At 36.2% G+C, this 22746-nt stretch overlaps 1 protein-coding gene across 7 annotated transcripts in view; it reads right to left on the bottom strand.

The window, feature by feature from the left end:
• LOC114667840 (neogenin-like) overlaps window positions 1-15181 on the bottom strand; it is a 434801-nt gene extending 419620 nt beyond the window's left edge. For 5 of the 7 annotated variants that reach the window (XM_051920813.1, XM_028823342.2, XM_051920815.1 and 2 more), the window contains exon 1: window positions 14620-15180. In XM_051920813.1, the coding sequence (XP_051776773.1) occupies window positions 14620-14707 (88 nt within the window). In that variant the 5' untranslated portion in view covers window positions 14708-15180. Of the gene's footprint in view, window positions 1-14619 lie in introns of all 7 variants that reach the window. The other 2 variants (XM_051920818.1, XM_051920819.1) reach the window with 1 other exon arrangement.
• Window positions 15182-22746: the final 7565 nt, after the last annotated feature.

Genomic DNA, 22746 nt, shown 5'->3' with positions numbered 1-22746 from the left:
AGGCTGGGTAGCCAGCTGTCCTTTGTCATTTTATACAGGACTATGGAATGCAGGGAGAGTAAACAACTGCCAAATTACTCCCACTATACTAACACACCAAAAGAAGTGGGCACTTACATCTACACCTTCAGTCAAGTGTGAAACAACATCTGTAACTGTGCATGTTACTAAATGGCACTATGTTGTGAAGCAGACTTGGGATGGAGAAAAAAAAAACGTAAAAAATGGTAGGTACCAAATTTAAGTAACCGTACCCCTAAAGAAAACATACATATATAATAGAAAATAATCATTCTCTATTGGTGCCCATGTTTTCTACATAAAGGTTGTGTGAGGTAGACTTTAAATTAAAAGGAGCCAGCATACATCTCAGCAATGTAGATATCAGCAAGAGCAAATCAAGTGGAGGGCAGTAATCTAAAGAGATGAAGGGGGGGAAACAAAATCAAGAGTGTATTAACGTCATTTGAATTCACTAACAGCAATAAAAAGAAAATTATTGGCAGGAACATTGAGGAAGATTTAGTCTTTAGAAGTGGGCGGTTAACATACTCTGGATCCATAATTATGAGTTGTATTAATGCTTTGTACAGTTAATGGTGAGTGGATTAGCCAGTTCTTTAAAGGGGAGGCTTCAAATGCAAAAGGCTATCAGAATGTCAGTCTGCTGTCTCACATTCTCAAGCACTCTCAATCTGAACTCTGCTAATGGCTACAGCTGTTACATTTTTTTTTTTTTTTTTTTTAAGGGGGCCTTTCAGAAATTTATATTTTGTATTGCATTTTTTCACCTAATTTGAACAGATTTACAATATTCCAACAACCTCTATTTATTTACATAGCTTAGGGCAACAAGCCAAAGAGTAGAATGAGCATTGCAAACTATGTTAGAACATTATATAAGAGTTTGGCTTTCTCTAGGAATTCAATGATGCTAAAGTTTTTTTTTTTTTCTTGCATACACAAATTTTGCATTTGAATGCTTCAACATTGAGAAATGCTTGCTTTATGTTCTAATCAGCCCTCTGAGCCATGTACCATTAGCAAGAGCACTACATAAAAATGCATTTTATATTCCTTCTAGATGCTGCTAGCTACAATACACTCGGCACAAAACACAGACTGGTTTCTACATTAAATACAAGGTACTATACCCTTAACATTTGCAAACCCATTTCAGATTTATGGGAGACTGAAACCAGCCTCATTAACATCAGGTACATGCAACTACAAACCCTAGAGAAGTCTACACATCACCTGTGGAATAGCGATAGTGCATTTGTTCATTTTGCACGTTTTGCCAAATGCCTACTTTACTAGTGCCTGTCACATTGCCTACCCAAACATAGTCCCACAGTCACACTTGACCAATTTAGATCCCCGAGACATCAAATGCATACAGGTTCCAAACCCAGTACACTGGATCTGTGAGGCAGCAGTGCTACTTATTAAATAATGATAACTTTTAATATTTAAAATTTACTGTGCACCACTCAGCACACAATGTAAATAGCCATTAAAATTCAATAGACTGCAGAAGTTTTAAGATGAGGTTTGATATATTAAGAAAAGCCAAGGACCTTTTATAAAATACGTCGCTGTGAATATCTTTACAAAGTCATTTGACCATTTGTTATTAATGGTTTTCCCATCTTTGGCAACTCTATACATATTTTTCCTTTAGATAGGACTCTAAGATGTTACTTCCAGAACTACATTATGTCATTATGGGTCTTGTTTTGCTGATACAACAAATTTCAAGAGCTGAAAACAAATGATTTAAGAGCCGAGACCAATTTGGTGAGCACAAATGGTCAAACACTGCCTTACGAAAGCTTCCCTCCAGCCCCACCATTTGAGGTATCATGTTGTCCTTGGGTAGTTCAGCAATAAGAGCAAAGAATGACAACCTACTGTACCAATTGGAGGGAATTTTATAGAGTTTGGAAAGAAAAGGTTTTAAATGACCGGTTATTTTTCCTAGAGCACTTACAGCACACCAGTCGTGCACACTGTATTATGGTTTACTTTATTTTATTTAAAGATCAATAACGTTATCTTTATGGCTATCAAGTTCATATTTTATCTCCTTATACTCTAAGTTTCCCCGCAGCACTGAGTGTAAGGCAAGAAGTACACATACTGGTATGCCGGTCCTTTGCAGGGCTCAGTCACACAGCCAAGCAGAAAAGAGTGTGCTGCATGCAATCACAAAACAGAGACACTTTGTAATTGTCAGTTTATTTTTTATCCATCTGTTTGCTTTAGATATGTTGAAACAGTGTGATCAGTTGAAGTAGTGGCCAATGTTCATATATCAAATCATTAGTGGTTTATGTTGAAGATGTGAAAAAGGAGGATGAATGTTACTTCCTTTACAGCACATGAAGGACTAAACAGATTTATAAAACACAAGAAAATTATCATAGACTTCATACTTGTTTTCAGATTCACAGAGGCCGATAATGATATTTAACTTGTTTTGTGCAATGTAATGACATCCACAGTGCTTTGCTAAAGGAGAACTCCAGAAGCATACTTGCACATGTAAATGGGTGGTTTTAAAGAAATCAGGTTTCTGTCTTAACCAGGTTAATCATCTTATCCTGGTTTTGTGTTTGTACGTAAAGACATTGAGTGTATTGCTTATCCTTGTGTTCTTTCATTTTTTACATGTATTTTACATGTGCCAAAAAGTAGTAATCGAATCAATGAAAATCTGCTTTTTGCTAAATGCAATCAATAAAAGAACAAGCAATAAAAGCACAAAAGGCAATTATTTGATTGAAGCTTTATCCCTACTGGAACAGAAATACTTGCTCATATTCCTGCAAGGAATTTGAGGAAATTTGATCAGAGCTCATTATGGTGTCCTGCACCAACAGTTGATATGGAGCTGACCTCGGTGTCGTTCTGCACACAGCAGCACTGACAGCCCTTTAGTTATGTTCATTACAGAGATCAAGGGATAATTGTCTTTAACTTATAGAATTCTCATTGGTCACCCATCCAGGGCTGATTACTGCCCCAGGACCAAATCTTTGGGGACAGGAACAATGCCTCATAACTTTAGTTTTTTATACCTTCTTCATCCAGTTTACTCAATGGAATTTCTCTATTAGAACTGTTACATTGATTTAATTGATTTTAAATAGAAAGTAGCCAATTAACCAGACCGGCAATATATTTGTTGTGCACAGCATCTCTACTGTATCTACAGTTCTATTGGAATTTTGTAAATGATTTCCTAAAAATATAGTAGAAAACAAAGTTATGTTCAAGATCCATGTTAAAGATTTTAAAAAAAAATTAAGTGAAAAAATGAAAAATACCAATTCACTTAGAAGTACCCTCTAGGCCTGCATAATGGTGAAAACTTCTAAGGCCAAGGATTCCCATCAGAATCATTACAGTATATCTTTGTATGGCTCACAGGTGACATTTTAGATTTCACAAATATGATTCTCACACATACATTCCCAAGCAGTGTACAGCATTAAGGGAAGGCACACATGAATATACCGAGAGCAATAAAACACACACCAGGAACTCCAGTTTGGAAAAACCACATAAAGATTAAAGACTGAGGCGGATGTGTATAACAGTATTACTGCATTAATCTTCATAGTACATTTTGGTGTGCCATTTCCTCCATCGCTCAGCAAACTTGATATTTTTCATTTTTATCTATCATCACCAGGTTATACTGTATATATGGCCAAGTATATATTACTTGGCTTGAGGCAACCTTGTGAGTAAAAGTTTAATTTCTTGATATTGAAAAGCAAAGAAAACTATTTTGAGTTTGTACATTGTCTACTAGTGTATAAAGAAGTATTTTCTGCTTAAATATCTTACTTAATACAGTGATTCATAAACATACAAGTACTGTATATACACACACAACAGGTATTTAAGCATACAAGTTACATGTATACATAGCAGCTTGTAAATGTACAAATTGCTTATGTATTGTCAAAGCCTTCTATTGTTTTTGCAGCCTAAGCGTTGTGCACCTATCCAATATTATAGCCTTCTTTGCATGGACAGCAGACTGTTCTGTTATGACTAGTTTGTATTCATACAGGAAATAAATAGCTTCAACCACAGCCTTAAACACATTACCAGAAATGGCCAAACTCTTAAAACTAAGGATAAACATGCCTCATCGCATATAGCAAAGGGAGGAAAACCTTGAAACAAGACAAACATTACGAGTTCAGCCTGAAAAGGCACTCAACTCAAGTGAATTCTTGGATAAAAGACTCCATGAATGAGATGTCAGGCAGTAGGGCACATAGCCAAAATAGAGGCAGGAGGGGATGGAAAGGACGGACAATTTATCCAGGGCTATTCAGTCTATTAGCTGGTGTTTAGACAGAAGAAGTAACAGACAGTCTGACGTTTACAATTCATGCAGTTAAACATCCCATCAACCTTTGTGAAAGTATTGGACTGGAATATCATAAAGCAGTTAGTACTTTCTAATATGACAGATCCAGAGATTTCATAAATCTTTTTATGGTGCATTTAGCAAACAAAACATGTAGTAGACCAAAGAACCTCCTGCAGAAAAGAAGCAGGCTAACTAGCAATAGTATATGTATAACATCTGATGAAAGCAGCCCGACTCATATTTTCTCTATTTGTTTGGGCAGGAAATTCTCCCAAAAAAGCCATCTTTTCATTGGCCAAGACTTTTAAGAAAGGACTTTGTCTCTTTATCAATTGCCCTTTGAACAGTCTGTTGGGTGCGGTTAGGGCAATTTTTTTTTCATGCAACATGTAGTTTCTCATGTTTAAGCAGAGGAGAATGGGTTTGATGGGTGAACACACGAAGCGTAGGAAAGTAGCTCTTATTTCAAAAGAAGGTTGAAAATTTTCCATGTATAATCCAATCCATTTGCCAGTGTTTAAGCTGAAGAACTATGTTAATAAACTCTGGAACAGCCAGCTAGCCTGCTGAATGCTGCCAGTAAAATAGCATAGACTGTTGAATATTTCCATTGCCGTATCTGGCTTTCTACTAAGTGTGCATTTCAGCCACTTATTTTTCAAAGACCAAGCACCCAGAGAGGAAGGAATACCATGGCCTTAACAAGTGACCCCTGGTTTTAATTAAGGGCCTGCCTAACTGACTAACAGCTATGGAAGTATAAGGTTGCAAAGGGATTATTTTCACTTGAGGCCCATTATGGTGCTTTATAATCCAACAGCTCAGGACACTTAGAAAATAGCAATAAGCATTAAAAGAAACAGTGTGCAAAATAAATTTGGCTTTACTTTTTTGGAAACAAATGTGCTTGTTCTTATTTCTATGAAACGTATTTTAAAAATAAGGAAAAAATACATTACAGAAATGCAAGACTGACATGTGAGATTTTATCTTTGGAAATCCGACCTAGCTGCTTCCACAAAGGCCAGCCACACAGGAAGTAACACTCAAACAAATACACCATACAAAAATTCTCGAGATAACCACTCACCTGGCTGCCTGTCATGAAAATTGTTCAATCATATGAAAGAATAGATATGGCTGTCTTCCTAAGTATAAAGAATCAACTTTCAGTCATCTCAAAGTTTTTCTATTATTCTATGTCTAGGTATCTAGAGCCTCTGACCAGCTAGAGGCTGAAGGATTCTGCTCAAGTGCATTAAATTCTCACTTCATGAATTATAAAGCAGAATGTGTGTGTTTACTTAAAATGAATGAAATGTTGGACAACTCTTTAAAACCATTTTTTTAACAAATACAACAAATTCTTTCACCACACTATAATTAAAACGAGTCTCCACAAACTATGCTAAATAAAAGAACAAGTAGTATTGTCACTGGCACAAGTGCACTCTCAGGGTTAACATGCCACTATGTACTAGACCAACAAAAATAGTTCAGTTATGGTTCAATGAGTAAAGTGGGCCAGGCGAACATTACTTTAAGTATCTAGACCGCTTCATTTTTGGGTACAGTAATGAGTATTTGTTTCATGTCAAGCAAAATCAAAGTATTTTCAATGACAAAAATGGTATTATAAATTAAGGCTGACAACTGAAGACAGCTTTGAATTAAGGCCCTACAATATTACTAAATAGGAATACAATACAGCTCACAAGATTACAAAAACAAAACACTTGCATCTTTAGGATAAGTCTCACAAAAGTACCACAGTTGGGTGTGCTTTGTGTGATACTATGCAGCAACCAAAATGGAGCATAAGTAATTCCAATGGATTTGGTAAATATAGTCATAAAGCAGTTATAATCCTTGCTGCGGAAGACATTTTAAGTGCATTGTCATAATTTTAAACTGACTAGTGGTGAATTTCAAATTAATTTTCAAAAACAATTACAGTAATAAGTGAGCCCTACTGCAAGTGAGACCTCTTGCCCAAACCCTGACGAGAGATGTGTTACTCAAAGAGTCATAGTGAATTTATTATTAGAATAGCATTCTCTTTAAATTCATGCAGTCTAAACTCAAACAACAGCAATATTGATCTGCTCACACACGCTTAAGTGAATTCTTCAATTAAAAAAAAAAAAAAGGATTTTAAAAGCAACTTGGCTTTCAAAATATACCAATATACACACTACAAGGCCAAATACACAACTGTGGTTAAGATCAGCCAGCAGGTCAAGAGTGCTATGAATAAACAAATATATATACCAGCAAGTAAACCAATGTACAAAATAAGATGATGAAAAAAGTTGAACCATCTATAACCAACACATCAGTCACTGAAATAAAAAAAAAACAATCCAAGTTTGTGTGGAATTTAATGTTGCCTTTAATAAAATGTGTTTTTTTGAGAATGCCTAAACAACATCTTAAATCACCACTCCAATTAAATGTACAGTAATTTTTATCAAATGTTTATACATATAGAGTCTATCTCTCTAATAGGGCTGCCACCTACACGTACCCACTTAGGGCAAGGGCACTGTATATTAAGGAAGCAGTCCCAATCGATAGAAAATACAGGTGGTGGGGGCATTTTAAATAGTAAGACTAAAACAATTTTCAAATAATCATACTATGACACTCATAAAAATTTAATTTGAACAAAATGTCTGATAGATTGTTTTTATTTGGAGACAACTTAAACTGTCATTACTATTTTCTGTAAACAATTGCAGTTTTACCAGGAAATTTAGAAAGTAATGATTGAAGGTGAAGCAGATTTAAAACTAAAAAAATAGAGTGACTTCATTTCAGTTTTTAGGATTTTTACAGGTAAAAACTACACACTTGTGTATAATTAATATGCAAAATGTTAAAAAAAATAAATAAAAAGGTATGCCTATTTCTAATGTCTTTGTTAACCCACTACTTTTTATTTTATGGTCAAAAATTATACAATTAATAATTTCCACACTTTCATACCCTCTTCCTCTCATTTGTGACAACAATGACCCAAGTGTACACCACTAAGCCCAATGCATGCGATTGATGAACAGCGCAGCTTGTGATCAATGAGTTTTACAATTTTGCCGAGTTTAAAAGGGCTTAAGGCTTTCAGACCCCATCCCTTCAGTAAGGAAAGGGGAGCATGAAAGCTGCCCAACATGGCAGAATGCTACTATCTGCGTACATAAGCCCATAAAGGGCTTCTATTTCTGCACAGCGGTTCTCATCATCTTCTTTAAAAAAGAGCAACTGGAATGCACAACTCAAAATGAGAGCCTCTTTTGAATTGTACTAGTGTACAATTGGTACCATTTTCAAGGGCCTGATAACTACACTGGGATTGTTCCTATGACAGTTTTAGATAAATCCAGTTTTTTCAACTCACCCCCAAGTAAAAAAAAAAAAAAGATGAAAAGGAAAAATACACACCTAGCCGAGATTAAGCATGTTTTAAAAAGACACTGCTTGGCTCTCGGTTAAAATAAAAAGCACTTTTTACATGGACAAGAAAAAGGTGTTAAATGCCTTAAGTACACATTTAGAGTCCAGACTCTGAATGTCCACTCTCGCTTTGGTATATGCGTAAAGCATGAAGAAGAGTCAAGTCTTCTTGGACTTTATATCACCTCAGTATGGAAAAACTGAAAAGGATTTAAATAATCATCATGCCTGAATATGTAACTACTAATAGCTATGTTAACCCAGTTACTGTTGGCAGTGATAAACCACAATTGATCTTGATTTCAAATGAAGTTGGTCAACTTAACATTTCATAATCTAATGAGCAGGAAACACTTTTTTTTTTTTTAATTCATCGTGTGCACTTATTTAAGTGTTAAAGTTTAATACATTCCCACAATTCTTCCTCCTTGTATTTCAGAATAAACAAAATTAAGCAGTCACTTCCAGGTAGCACAATTACCAAGCAAATTGAAATGAACAATTTCTCAGATATGCTAAAATTTCATCTTTAATCCACCACAAGGATCTAAATGAAGCCATAGAGTCTACTTTTTCTAATCATTAGTATAGGCCAAATCAGACAATTCCTTGAATCCTTGATTTGCTCTCTGTGGAATCCTCCCCTTTCTCCCAAACTCCTGATTTTGCAGCTTTCTGGCCTTGGATTTTCTGTCTCACTATCCCTGCCCCCCAGTTTGTGCCTTTGTGCTGTTCAGCAATGCTGCCTGCAACTGTGCCTCATGGTGAGCAGCCTTTTTTTTTTTTTCCTTAATCTGGCATTTTCATCAAGTTCTTCACTCAGAGCTCCCCAGTCAGCCATGTACTACAAGCCTAATAATTAAGGTCTCTCCCTTTTTGGCAGCTCATTCATGTTGAAGCCAAACCTTAAACAGCAAAGTAACCTCATTTTGCACACCACCACCTACTAATGCATGACAAATAAATTACCTTCATAATATATTATTAAATAGACAAACAGGAACTAATGAGAATTAAGAGGGAAAAGGTAAATATGGGCCTTAAAATGAAACATTCACTTTGAATTCAAATAACAAAAAAAAAAAAATACGAATGTGCAACAAACCTCATGAATTTCTTCATACTGTCAAAAACATAAAAGCATGAATGAATAAAATACATTATCATAAGCCGATCTGCAATCTCCAAAAAAAAAAAAAACACAAACAACTTTTAGAAAACTCCTTGACTAATCCTTTAACATTTTAATTAGCTGTTCTCCAAGATTGTCTGCTTTGTAAGTAGACAAAAACATAAAAATAAGATTTGATCAGCAGGAAAAAAAATGAATGAGGAGAACTTCTGTAGAGCAATTCTCATTATCTACAGCTCGTCAAGTCCTCCAAGGTGCTTCAGGATCACTGCCCTATAACCATAAAAACAGCTGTCAAAAACAGCTGGAAATGTCCAGGTAGTAATAATACTTGGCAAAAAAACGCATCTGTGTAATGTTCAATATATACCATTTTGGACAAATAATTTTAATTTTGCATTATTTATATTTTCAAACTATGAAACATTAACTAATGCTACATGTTGATCCACTCTTTTTTTAACCTTTTTCCAATTTAAGAAGGACACAGGGGCTGTAACTTATTCAAGAAGGAACATGTTGAAGATAGGAATTAACCCTGGCAGAAAGGGAAACCAGTCTATCGCATGGCACACTCACACAGGACTGTGGAGTCTGAAGCAATTATTGGATTACTGGAGTCAGTAAAAATGTACCAAATCCAAATACATGTCAACTAAAATGTGCTAAAGCTTCCAATTAAACATATACTGATTTGATTAAACTATTCCTTCTTCTAGTCTTTTGATAAAAATATAGCCTCTTAATTTTTAAGTTTTTTCCTTATTTTTGTTAACTCAAGTGTGAAGCATCAGAACAGATACATATGAAACAAAAAAACAAAGATGTGCCTGCTGCGCTGGAGCTGCAGAGTCAAACAATGAAGAGATCTAGTCCCCCGCCGCTGCCTCATAACATGGCCAACATGTGCACCAAGAGCGTAACTCTGAGCATAATTTTCTATATTTGATTTACTTATTGCTAGTTTGTGGCAGTTTCTTGTATTATGTTTGTGGTGTTCGTTTCCTCTGCGTCTTTTGTTGCCTGACGCATGGTGGCACAGGCGTAGTGATTAGCACTGCTCACGCACAGCTTAAATCACATATTTGGCCACAATAATCGGTCCAGCATAGTTGGCAGACTTTTCCCTAGCACCCAGTGACACTTGACATTCATCCACTGAAAACTAGTTCAGTTCTTCCTTCCCCATTGACTTCAATGCATTTTGCGGAGTTTGCAAACATTTCCGTGACTTCGCAAAACTCACTCATCATTAGCTTTCAATTGCAGACATTACAATGCTTTTTCTTTATTTTCTTCTATATAACAAGTACCAATTTAGTACAGAAAATACAGGAAAGAAGATCTGAATTGGATGAAAGCTAATAAAATGTAAACATGAAAACAGAACACAAAAAAAGTTATCTGAAGATGTACAGTGCATTCCTAAGGAGACAAATATTTATCAAGATTATTATAATGCACACATCTCTCACCAAAAACACATTTAGACTTTGCTATAAATAAAACTGTGGATAGAATTTTAAAGTGATAACTGTACTTTTTGCCTAAGTTAGCTGCTTTACTGATAAATATCTCAAAGACAACAGAATACTTCTCACACCAGCTTATAGTGTTTAAAAAATAAAAAAAATATGAATGGGTCAAAAAAGTTGTATGTAATTTGGTGGTCCTTCAGTACCAATTTTGATGTTACTGTCATGCAAGGTCCAGGAATGGAGGGCGAGACTAAAAACAGTTGGCTATAAATGTGGTCACAGTATTGATTAAAATGCAAAAGAAATTACATTATGAAAGCTACCCATACAACATGGACAGCAGGAGATAAAGTGGGCATTTCTGTTGGGGTAATTCACTGAGGGAATAGCACAGGCTCAAAGTCACTGTTGTATATCATCTTAGACCGACTCTCTAGGCAACACAAAACGAAGAATAAACTGAAACGTTTCCTGTTTTCATAATCACCTCTTACACTTTTAGCTCAAAAACATGGTATAACTGAGTCAAATTGGGAATAATGTATTTTATAACTTGCTCCACTTAAGACCTAGACTATGATCATGCAGCAGGACCAAAATCAATTCCTCTTTTTCTTCTTTATCTGCTCCTTTGCCTAACTCTTCATACTGGTATTTACATGTCTGATCCATGTTTGGAAACTGAGCTCTGAAAAAAACACTGCAGGTGCAAATGAACCACAGCGTGTACATGCAACATTTTTAACATAATAATAAAATAATTCAATCATTTATGAAACAACACATTTTGTCATGAAAACAATAGTGTGCATTTTTTTGTCTTTTTAAATATGTACTAGAAATGCATATAAGGTGACCTTCATCTCTTTCTAACCATGCAGGAAGATGTTTTTCCAATGTGGCTTTATTTGTGTAGCATCAATCTACCTCTGCCTACACAATGGGATCCCTGCCAAAGTGAAATTAAACATGTCACCTCCCTTAGCTCAGTGACCTATGTTATTAATCACTTTTCATCCTTCACAATTAATTTTAGGCAGAAGTTAATGACACCAATCAGCTATGTGTGCAGAGAGTGTCATGAAGATAATCATTTTGATTTCAAAAGTCCACACCTGAATCATGTCCGGAGAGTCAATATGCTGCACAAGTATAGAAAGCTTATTGAAATGACCCGAGAAAAACAAACTGAATTGGGTCAGACGAAGACAAAAGTGTACAAAAGCCAAAGAAAACCTCACAAATTTGAAGTGTAGTAAAAATACCATTTCTGAGACCTCCACCTAATTTGAGCAGGCCAGCTTTAGCAAGACTGCCCAAAGCAATACTAATTAATACCCAACAAATGATATGCAAAGCTGTTGGGCAATACATCACTATCTACTGGTGCAAGAACTTAATATGCCAGTCTTTCCCAAGGACTGGTACAAGCAAAAACGTCCATGTCACACCCAAGAGGGATCCACTATATTATATAAAGTACATCTAAATTTATTCACAAATTCATGTTACTGTCCCCAAGGGAGTTTGTTTTGTGTATCAACAACATCGATGTTACAACAAAAATATCACATCCAAAAAAATAAATAAAAACACACAACACACTGCCTATAATGGGCATTTAGTGACAGAAATGTAAACTTGGGAATTTTATGTCATGTTCTAAAACATGAGGGTAATACAAGTGTTCCACAAATCGGGCAGCTGAAACATACAAATCACATCAACCAGTCCTGATCACTAAATCCTGATACTGATTTGTATATCTCCAACTTTTAATACAAGCAATTAAAATGACAGGAATGAACGCCTTAAAGAAAAAAAAAATATATATATATTTCTAATTACAGTTAAACTAACTTCCTAAAGATACAGTCATTTAGTGCCTTTAACTACCTTGCCTCAAATCTAAACAAATTCATTTTCAAATTCACAGACGATTTTAATACCAAATCCATTTAGCATTACGGGCATCAACTGTGGCGAGACATCTCTTTCTAAAAATCAATGACCATTTTCTCTGTTTTATTTGTATTAAAAGCAGTAAATTATCATGGCATCAATTTAAGGAGAAATGAATCCCCTGTCTGTGGTGATTTCTGCCATCATTAAGAACTTCAATAGGACAGCATGGGTTACCCAATAATTAGTGTACAACAAAAAACAAGGCCACCAGCTTCTGGTCTTTTTCACAGTTTTTAATTAAACAATGTATAATAAATGTTAAAAGAGCACAGGGTTTGCTTGACATATGTCATAAAGCACATATTTGCAAACCTTTAAATTAAACCATGCCACTGCCGGCTCGTGTGCTTTCTAAACTAACTGGTTATCTGGCTTCCCAATCAAAAGAATGGAAAATAAAGATGTGGAATCCGTCTTATCTTACGGAATCCTCATTTATAAAGTTTGGGTACAATTTAATATCTGGCTCATTTAACGTTTTTTTTCCCCAACATCAAACTACTAAAAGCTTGCATATGACATGTCCATTTAACCCCATTCTGTCCTTCACAAGTACATTTCCACTGATCTTTAAACCTCTAATTTTACTGCCAAAACATTTAACAGCTTCATGATGCTCATATCCCAGAATAAAAGCCCCAATATATGAAGGTTTATGAAACTGTGATGGGTAAACTATCCAGCCATGTGACCCCCAAACTGGATTACGTGGGGGTCAATAGTGGTAAGAGTTGCGATTTACGACTGCTAGAGACGGCGCCTTTTCATGAAATTACAGTTTCAGAAATGAATGAGGCTGAAGTAAACCTGACAAACTACTGGATATCAGAACTTCTGAAAAAAAATGCGCCATGTTTGGTTTTCCATTCATATAAAATCGACACGACCGTAATAGAGAAAGAAACGGTAGTGAAGTTGCTGGAATGAAGTCCCGGGGTCCTTGCATAGTGAAGACTAATCATTTCTCTTAGAGCGCCTTATACGTTAATCGTGTACAGTAAATAGGATTCCCAAGGATTAGTGTTCTCTCGTTTTTATCTAAGTCACAGCAAGATATATATATACACAGGAGCGCTAGCGCTTTGCTCTAGGCCACCTGGAAATGGAAATGTGGAAAAGAGCCCGTCATTCTAGTATGGCCATTTAAATAAGATATATTTATATATTTATATTGTCTTTAAAATAATATGATCAATAACAACATTTAATTTGATTGAAAGCGCGTGTTTTGGCTGGATTATGCTAGCCATTACTTTAAAAATGGAGGGGGAGGCTAAAAACAATCTATCAGCGCAACCGCTCCTGGTTAACTACAGTGACGAATCTCAGTCTCTGTTCAAAGGAGCCAAGAGGCGCTAAAGAATTGCAGTCCCCCGATGAAAACGCATCCATATCGATCCGCGACTGATTGTCGCGTTCACCCGCTGGAGCTCGCCGACTGTCATATGGGTATCGTTTCAAGGGGGCAGCTGTTATTAGGCCCTTAGGTTTAGTACGCGCCAAGAATGCATACTGAAGTGCTAACAGTAGCGTGTCGCACACAATACGACGGCGCACCAAGCGAGTAAGCAAAGGCGCAGCGCAATACTAAAAGCATTTTCCTTCTGATCAGTCCACTAAAACACTTCCCAACTCCCACAAGTGCACACGCTTTCGGATCGGTGACACTTAAGGATTTAAAGAGCGTACGTTTTTCCAATCCACTAGAGAACTGGCATCCCAGTGCCATTTACCTAGACTTCAAACCTCTTTACTGACGCAGCGTTCTGCTGTTCGCTATGCTTTAAGACATACAAGCATTGAGATCTAGTTGGTCTCACTGCATTCAATTCAAAGCTGGGGATAACTACCTGCAGAGAAGAGATCGAATGATCCACGTCGGTATCAGTCACCTAAATAATGCACCTCAGTTCTCTTGTGCAAGAAACTGTAATCTACACTAAAACTACTCAAACAGATGTGAACATATATCCTGCACACAAGCACCACAGCCTCGTGCCGAGGTGTGACTCCCTTTTTTAAACAATACCAACCTGTGCAAATTTAGTCGACTCGTCAGATTGTTGCATTCCAGCACTCGTGGGCTACGAGCCCCACAGCTTCTACCCTACCGACTCAATCTAATATCCACAGCGCCCGCTGATCGGCAGACAAACCCCGCAAAAGAAACTCGGACCAGCTTTACCATAACCTACCTTTATCGGTGCTCTTGGCTGCAGTGGTGAAGAGCAAAAGAAGAAGAAACGTGAGCGAGAGGAGCAATCGAGCTCCCCTCTCCGCCATCACTTTTGCAAACCGCACACTTGTTTCGTTGCAAAGGCTTCCAACAAATATGCTTTAAATCCTCTTCGTCCTTCTTTTCTTCCCTAACCCCCCACCCTGGCCAAAAATAAATAAGTCCCGTACTGCTAAATAATATTAATGAAAAACATCTGTGCTCGTCTTGTTCGACAACAGCCCGGTCGAAGCATGAGGTACAGGCTGAGAAATATGCAGAAGCGAAGGACCGATTGTTTTCTTGAACTTAGAAGGTAAAGGAGGAAGATGGAAGTCAATCCACTGCCAAGGAGAAGACGTCTTCAAAAATAATGGCATCGATGACTGCAGCTGTTAAGTGAATTAAATAAAAAAGAAGAATACGTAGGGTGAAAACCTCAAACAGAAAGAAAGCAGAAAAAAATGGGAACCGAAAAATCCAAGCCACCTCTCAACGCTGCCACTTTCTGCGAACAGAAAGCAACTGCAGCGTGCATAAGGCAGGAATTCAGCGTGAGCACAAGTAAATCCCGGCATGGAACTCCAGGACGGAAGCAGGAATTCCGGAAAAGGGAGTCGACAAATAAGGGATGGATAACCAAAGCTGGAAGGGCAGTGATCGACCATTTGATGCTTGTATGCTGTACTGTATATCTGAACATAAGGACATGCGAATTTTGACAAACGAGAGGAGGGCATTCAGGCAATCAGGTTCGTTTGTTTATCTAAAACTTAATCTGTCACAATATCTTATCCGGGCAATAAAGGTTGTCACGGTTTCTACTTCAACTACATGGCTCGGTAGTTCACAACTCTTTGAGTAAATTTCTTGCTGGCTTCAATCCAAAATGGGCTTCCCCTTAATTTCCACTCGTGTCCTCGAGTACTTGAACCATCACTGTTAAGTTGAGAAAGTTCTGTTAGATCTACTTTATCACTGCCTTTAAGAATTTTGAAGATCTGGATTAGATCCCCACACAGTCTCCTCTGCTCGAGACTAAGCATGTTTAATTTTCTGAGTCTGTCACAATACGAAATGTACTTTAGTCCTGGGATGCATCTGGTTGATCTCCTATGTACAGCTTCAGGTGTTGCCGAGTGTTTCTTGTAACATAGTAACCGGAAGTGCTCACGATATACCAGATGCTAGCTTCCATTAGTGCATTATAGTCTAAGCATAAAATATCTTGATTTATATATAGCCGTTTTTACAATATAATCTATTATTTTATTTGCCTTTTCAATAGCTTCTTCACATTGCTTAAATAATGACAATTTGTCAACATAAACACCTTAAATCCTTTTCAGAGGTTGATTCCTTTAGGACACAGCCTCCCATCTTGTATTTATAAGTGATGTTCTTTTTGCCCATGTGTAACACTTTGCACTTTTCTGTATTAAAATGCATTTTCCAAGTGTTCACTCAGTTCTGAAGCTTGTCCAAGTCTTCTTGAATTGTTTTTACCGCCTCCCCAGTGTTTGACAGTCCTACAATTTTGCAGTAATCCGTGAATTTCACAAGTTTACTAACAATACAGAAAATTAACCACTTCTCCATTCTCAAGTGACTGCTTAAATATGCTTAATAAGGGTTTATAGATGATGTCTTTCATTTATTGCAATATAATTAGTAAAATCTCATCAGGGTTGTAGCCAGGGTAGTAGTCTGCAACATACCAAGGGCTTGAAGTACATCTGATTCTTCAATTTTAAAATCTATTAACTTATACCTTGTTTTTATTTCTGTATGGAGCATTCCATTTATTTCTTCCTTTACAAATACTTAAGTGAAATATTTGTTCAGTTCATTTGCTACTTCCTTCTCATTTTCATTGATTTCTCCTTTTGTGTCTCTGAGGGTTCTTAAATTTTCTTTTATTGTCTTTTTACTGGAGCACTACTCATAAAAATGTTTGCAGCTTGGTTTGGCTTTGGTGACATTTTTTTTTTTGTTTCTCTTTTACCCTTTCTGATCGGTTACTCTAGAGTCCAGTATTCCTCTGGGTCAGAATTATTTGGTTGTTCTTTAATTTTCTCTTATAGTGATGTTTTCAGTTTTATATTTTAAATGATGCCATGATTTATCCGTTTTAAGGTGATTTTTTTCAGTCTTTTTGTTTAATTGTTTTAGAGATATACTTATTTTGAGCTTGGATCAGAAAGTCTCTGAATTGATGTCATCTATCATTTATAGTTGCCATGTTATTTCATTCCTATTTTGAGTTCTCTAGATAGTTTCTCATCCTCATAAAGTGTGCTTTCCTCAGATTCTAAATCTTTGTTTTGATAAACATTTGTGTGCTTTCAAAGATGATCTAAAATTTGACTATGTTGTTGTGATCACACCATACTATACTATAACATAATATATTTTCTAAGCCCGATCAATCATGCACAGCATCACTGCTGCTTAAAGTATCAATCACTTCTGCTTTTATTACTTTGTCCTTAGCACCATTTCAGTTTTCTCTTTAGTATTTCCAATAGATGCTTCCCAATTAATATTTGAGAAGTTAAAATCACCCGTGATCACTACATTCTCTTTATTATACTTATACCTTATTTGAATAAATTATATAGTATTGCCAAATCACTGGCTTCCTTCCTTACTAAGTTAATTCTAATTAAGTGATCACTAAGTGATTCTGATGTGTCTCCTTCTTCCATCTTGAATTTATGGACCTTAATATCACTTTTCACACCTGCTTCTTTCCTACCTTGTCTGTCTTTCCTGAATCACATTTAGCCAGTAATGTTATATTCCTCTCCATCACTTTTCATTAAACCAAAACTGTGCAATTCCAGTATTATCATAGTTCCAAGTCAATACTGTTGCTTCTAGTTCATGCATTTTCTTTCTAATGCTCCTTGCATAATGGAGTAAGCATTTTAAACAAGGAAAGCTATATATTGTATTTTGGACCAAGTTTTCTTTAGGTCGAGTTGGCTGTTATTTTGGGTCTTCCTCAATTTTTCCTCCCATACAGTCTAGTTTAAATGTCTGTACAGTACACTTCTCTGAAGATTCTATCTTCCTAGTGTGTTTGTCCCTTTCTCTAGTAGATGTAGAACATCTCATCGGTAAAGGAAATGTTTATGGTGGAAGACATTTGAGTGGCTAAGAAAGTATGTTTTTTTTGTTTGCATTATGCCTTCATCCATGCATTATAAATAAATATTAAATTCTATTCATGTGTTTTTTCCTGAAGCTTTTTAGAGAAAATAACTGATTTGGTTTTTGGTCCATAGTTTGTTTCTAGGTTCCCTGAAAATTTTTCTGCAGGCAATATCTGCTTGTCTTTCCAAAATCATTTTGTTCAAATTGGTTATGTGGGAAATTCTCGCTCTTGGTAAGCAGCACACTGTTGTTCACACCTGATCTCTGCTGCATATTGAGTTAGCAGTATCTCCAATAATGAATACTTACCTCTATAGCTCCTCATTTACTTTAACTTGGTTTGAATTATTTGTGTTAGATACATTAAGGATGTCTAATTAGTCATTTGCATCCTCTCACACAAAAAATAAAGTTGCAAGCAGCTTTGCTACTACCATAAAACATAAAGAAATAATAAGCTAATTTTCTAAATCACTTTTTTAATACAATCATAACATCCTAGATGGACATAATAACGCGCAAGGCAATAGCCAAACATGGTCCAGCACTGGCCACACTCACTCTGCGCTGTGCAAAGCCAAGATTAACATTTAGACATAGTCCCAAATTAATTTTAGGGTATCTTTAAATGCATTTAAGATATATATATTTTATAATAAATTAAAGACATCTTAAACCTCATCAATTTTATGATATCATAAATGTACTTAAAGACATCTCAAATCCAGTTTATGATATCTTGAAATTACATCTTCTTTACTTAGACATACTGAAATAAATACTTAGATTTTTCAAATGCATTTTGAAATGTCTTGAAGTATCTTACTATAAAATGTTCCACTGTTCCAATAGGCCTTACTTTCTTATTCAAGTGTTCATTTTTAAAATACAGTACAGTGGATTCAGAAAGTATTCAGACCCCTTCAGTTTCTTCACACTTTTATTTTACTAACGATTTTATTTTATATAGATACATTTGCTATTTTGCCCATCAATCTACACTCAATAACTCATAATGACAAATTGAAAATATCTTTTCAGAAGGTTTTGCAAATGTCTTAAAAATTAAAAACTGAAATCACTCATTCAAATAAGTATTCAGACTCTCAGTTCGTACTAAGTAGAAGTCACTTTGGCAGCAATTCCAGCTGCATTTCTTCTTGGGTGTTGTCTTAGTTGTATGCTTTGGGTCAGTGTTGCGTAGAACGGTGAACTGTCACCCCAGTGTGAAGTTGCATGCACTCTGGAAAAAATTTTCCTCAGGGTTCCTTTCAGTATTTATCTGCTGTGTGATTACAGTAGTGCCTCCCCCCATTTATTGCATGTTTTTAAACATTTATATTTTTACCACTATCCTTTACCTATATCTTGTTCATGTATCATTTTGTGTTTTTCATTTTTCCCCCAGTCAGTTTTGTTTTGTTTTGTGCTTACAGGAGCAGTTCCTCATTGCGAATTAACAGTCATTAGAGCTGCAGTTACCTGAGAGGTCTGTTTAGGTGCCCTGCTTGCCATGAAACTCTGACGTAAGTAAGGGGGTATGATATGTAAAATGGCGGGAGGCAGAAGTCGTATACATTACTGGTGAAGAGTGATACAGAAAATGTTGCAGTTAGTGATGCTGAGAAAGCAGAACTGTTAGCATGACATTTGTCAGTGTACATAGCTCAGTCAATATAAGTATAGAAATTATAGAGATTATTTTACTGCTGAGTGAAAAAAATCACCCAAAACTGAATATTCAGCAAAACTCAGTGTTTCACTTAGCACAAAAATGTACTAAATACAGTAATGGCATTTTGCTTCCTTTGAAATTCATGTCATTAACACTAGAAAAAGAGGGTTTATTTCCCATGTGGAAGTTTTTTTCATGCATTAATTCTGTCTGTGTCTTCCTGTCATTTAGTAGAGAAATTAAATAAAGATCTCCAGTGGAAGAAAAAAAAAAACACCAGACTCATTAACTTTCTGGTGTGGACATTTTATTAAGCCACCAGACTTGTGTTGTGTTTGTAATGGTAAGAGGATAATTATTTTGCCAATTATGATGACAATTCTGGAAATCGCAGTCCTAAAGATACATCAGTGACAGACAAGAAACTTGAAGCCTCACTGTGTGAACCATCTTCTGCAGGGATCCAGAAACAGGAAAGGGTGATCAGTAGGTAATGGAGGGCAAGCAGTGTTCTGTGTAGTAGTGAATCACACTGTGGAGAAAATTCCTGTGGAGAAAAATCAGCAATGCAGTTGATGGTACAATTTGGAGTGTCTTCATGTAGAAAATATGCATCATCTCAAATTTAAAAAAAATGCACTGCAGCTTGTGATGTCCCATGCCCACAGCCATGGAAATTACTTTCATTTGCAGGACATCTGAGATGGCCCAGGGGAGTGAGGAGACAGGTAAGACTTTTTGTTCATAAACAGCAGAAGTTTTATACCACCAAAATGTCGAGGACTAGGAGTCCCAAAGCACATACAGTAAATATTAATAAGTTCCAGAAACACTTCCAAAAATGACCACTGGAGGGGGCATACCACCAAGTCTTGGCTAGATATAATGGCAACATATAATCTTTGTAAAAATAATAAGGTGTTTAGTTCCACAAAATTGCTGTGTCTCACTATGAAGCTCCAAAGAGCTCAAAAGGTATAAATTAGTTTCCAATAAGAGCACAGTTTCAAAAATCCAGCAAACACATAAGCACAGAAGAAAACACAATAACTCGCCAACTCCTTAGCACATTCAAAATGAACCACCAGGAACCGCGGGAAAACCTCCAGATTTATAGAGCAGAAGGAAGCTCCTGGCAGTGATTGGCAGATGGTCCTGCCTCTTCGGGGACCATCCACAAAACACATGAAACAAAATACAGGCAGCTTGTATACACAGAAAAAAAAAACAAATAAAAAGTCAGATGCATAAAATCAACATAAAAATAATATAAAAAGAACAAGTGCCATGAAACATGAATTTGAACCCCAGCCAGGGAAGGATTGTTGGCCGAGAATAAGATAAGAATGAAAGTATCCAAAAGCTGCTTTTAGTGAAGTTCATAAATTAAAAAAAGTTAAAAAAATCATGCTTTTTTAAAACCAGTGTCTTGTGGAGTGCTCCAATAACAAACACATCAATAAATTAATACATAAACAATACTATTAAAAACGCAACTAATCCACTCATTGTCATCTATTGCACTCCTACTAGGGACAGTATAACAAATTCAGTTTGCATAGCCGCCACTTTCCAGCCTGCCACCTCCTTCAGTACCCTACAGCTCTCCTGTGTCTTTGCCCTCAAAATTAATGCCCCTTTGCACCGGACTCTCATGTCTGCTTTGCATCCCAGCAGCCTCTCTCCACTCTCATCATAAATTATTAGCTGACTTGAGCACAGTCACTCCCTGGAACCTCTGCACCAGCTATTGGTCCTATTCTGTTTAATTAAATCAACAGAGCCAGCGCTGTCTGTCTTCTTTTCCTGACAATGAACACCCTTTCATGCTCCATATTTCCAAAGATTGTTCTACTGTTTCGGGTCTCCCTTTCGTCTTTCTTTCCCACTTTTAAGCCTGTGGATACCTCAGCTGGTGTCTGTTAATTACCACGCATCTCCTTCCATAATTAACAAACCCCAGTGAATATGCGCTCACATGCATGTTGCTCATCTTGAGGCGGTTAAGGCCACCAGTGAAAATGCTTAAAAACCATTAAAGCTAATAATAAATTAAGACAGTAAAAACACTCCAGGGCATGTGTTCACACATCTCCATAGTAATGTGAACAAGAGGCATAACTAGAGCTGATTTTACTTTGGTGCATTAAAACTGTTTTTAGTGAGTTTTTCAATTTACAGTTTCAAAGTTGCCAACAAAATTAATTTGTGCCCGTTTCTTAAAGCTGTATGTAAATCAAAACTTTCCTGTTTTTGCTCATCACCAATGGCTAGCAATCCTCAGACTGCTAAGAAGAAGAATGGTCAAGTTCTTCTACTGTAGATATGAACTTAAAATATTTATTAATAGAAATGATCAAAATTACATGGCCAATATAATATTTGAAATAGTATATTTTCACATTTATTAGACTCACCAAATATGTCTGTTCTAGAATTTCTTGGTAAAATTTGGATTGAAAGTTGATTTCTTTTTGCTTGAATATTAGTGGTTGTCATCCCTATCTGTAAAGCTGGTAAGGATCAATTTGACCTTTCAATTACAGAGCTATTTTCTTTGACTTCATTTGTTTGTAAGTGAATTGTTATGGCAAGGCTTTCTTTATGTATGGAAAATCAGCTTTATACTAAAGTGAATTTTGTATTAAATTTGAAATATGATATTTTAGAAGCCTAAGGTAGCAAGGAATCTATGAAGTGGTAGCAATTTTCTTGTTAAAAGAATATATGATGTGTTAGGGACAAAAACGTGGTTGATTAATCATGAAAAGACTGGAATAGATGGTAGAATGTTTAATTGACTTTGAGATTTTCATGTGAAAGGTGTTGTGATATGAATGCACTCCTATAGTAAAAAATGGTTAGTGGACTCCTAATAGCGCCACAAGCCAGGCCAGGTCTTCTAAGATAGCCTAGAAATGGCCTCACCCCAAGCAGTCTGACCTCTCAACTCCACAGAAAGGACTTCAGGTTACTCAGGCCTGAAATGAGGAACTAATTTTTCAAAGATCTAAGCAATCTCTTTAATAGGTAAAAAAGGGTATGCCTAAAAAGGCAATCTAAGATGCACAAGTCCCAATACATAATTTAATTTACAATCCACAAAACAGAACAAAATACATCAAATAAACCAGATAATCCAATGCACACAGTTAATTCACTCAGCAGAACTTCAACAGACAACTGAAGGATTCACTCTGTTCTTTAGAATATAAAAGCTTAGGGTGGTTTTTCTGTGGTGACAATAGGGTGGCCCCTGCCTGATGGGGCTCC

The sequence above is a fragment of the Erpetoichthys calabaricus genome, chromosome 17, assembly GCF_900747795.2.
Source record: "Erpetoichthys calabaricus chromosome 17, fErpCal1.3, whole genome shotgun sequence".
In the NCBI taxonomy this organism is placed as follows: Eukaryota; Metazoa; Chordata; class Cladistia; order Polypteriformes; family Polypteridae; genus Erpetoichthys; species Erpetoichthys calabaricus.
Note: the sequence above shows the minus strand (reverse complement) of the source record. Positions and strands in the feature narration are given on the sequence as shown.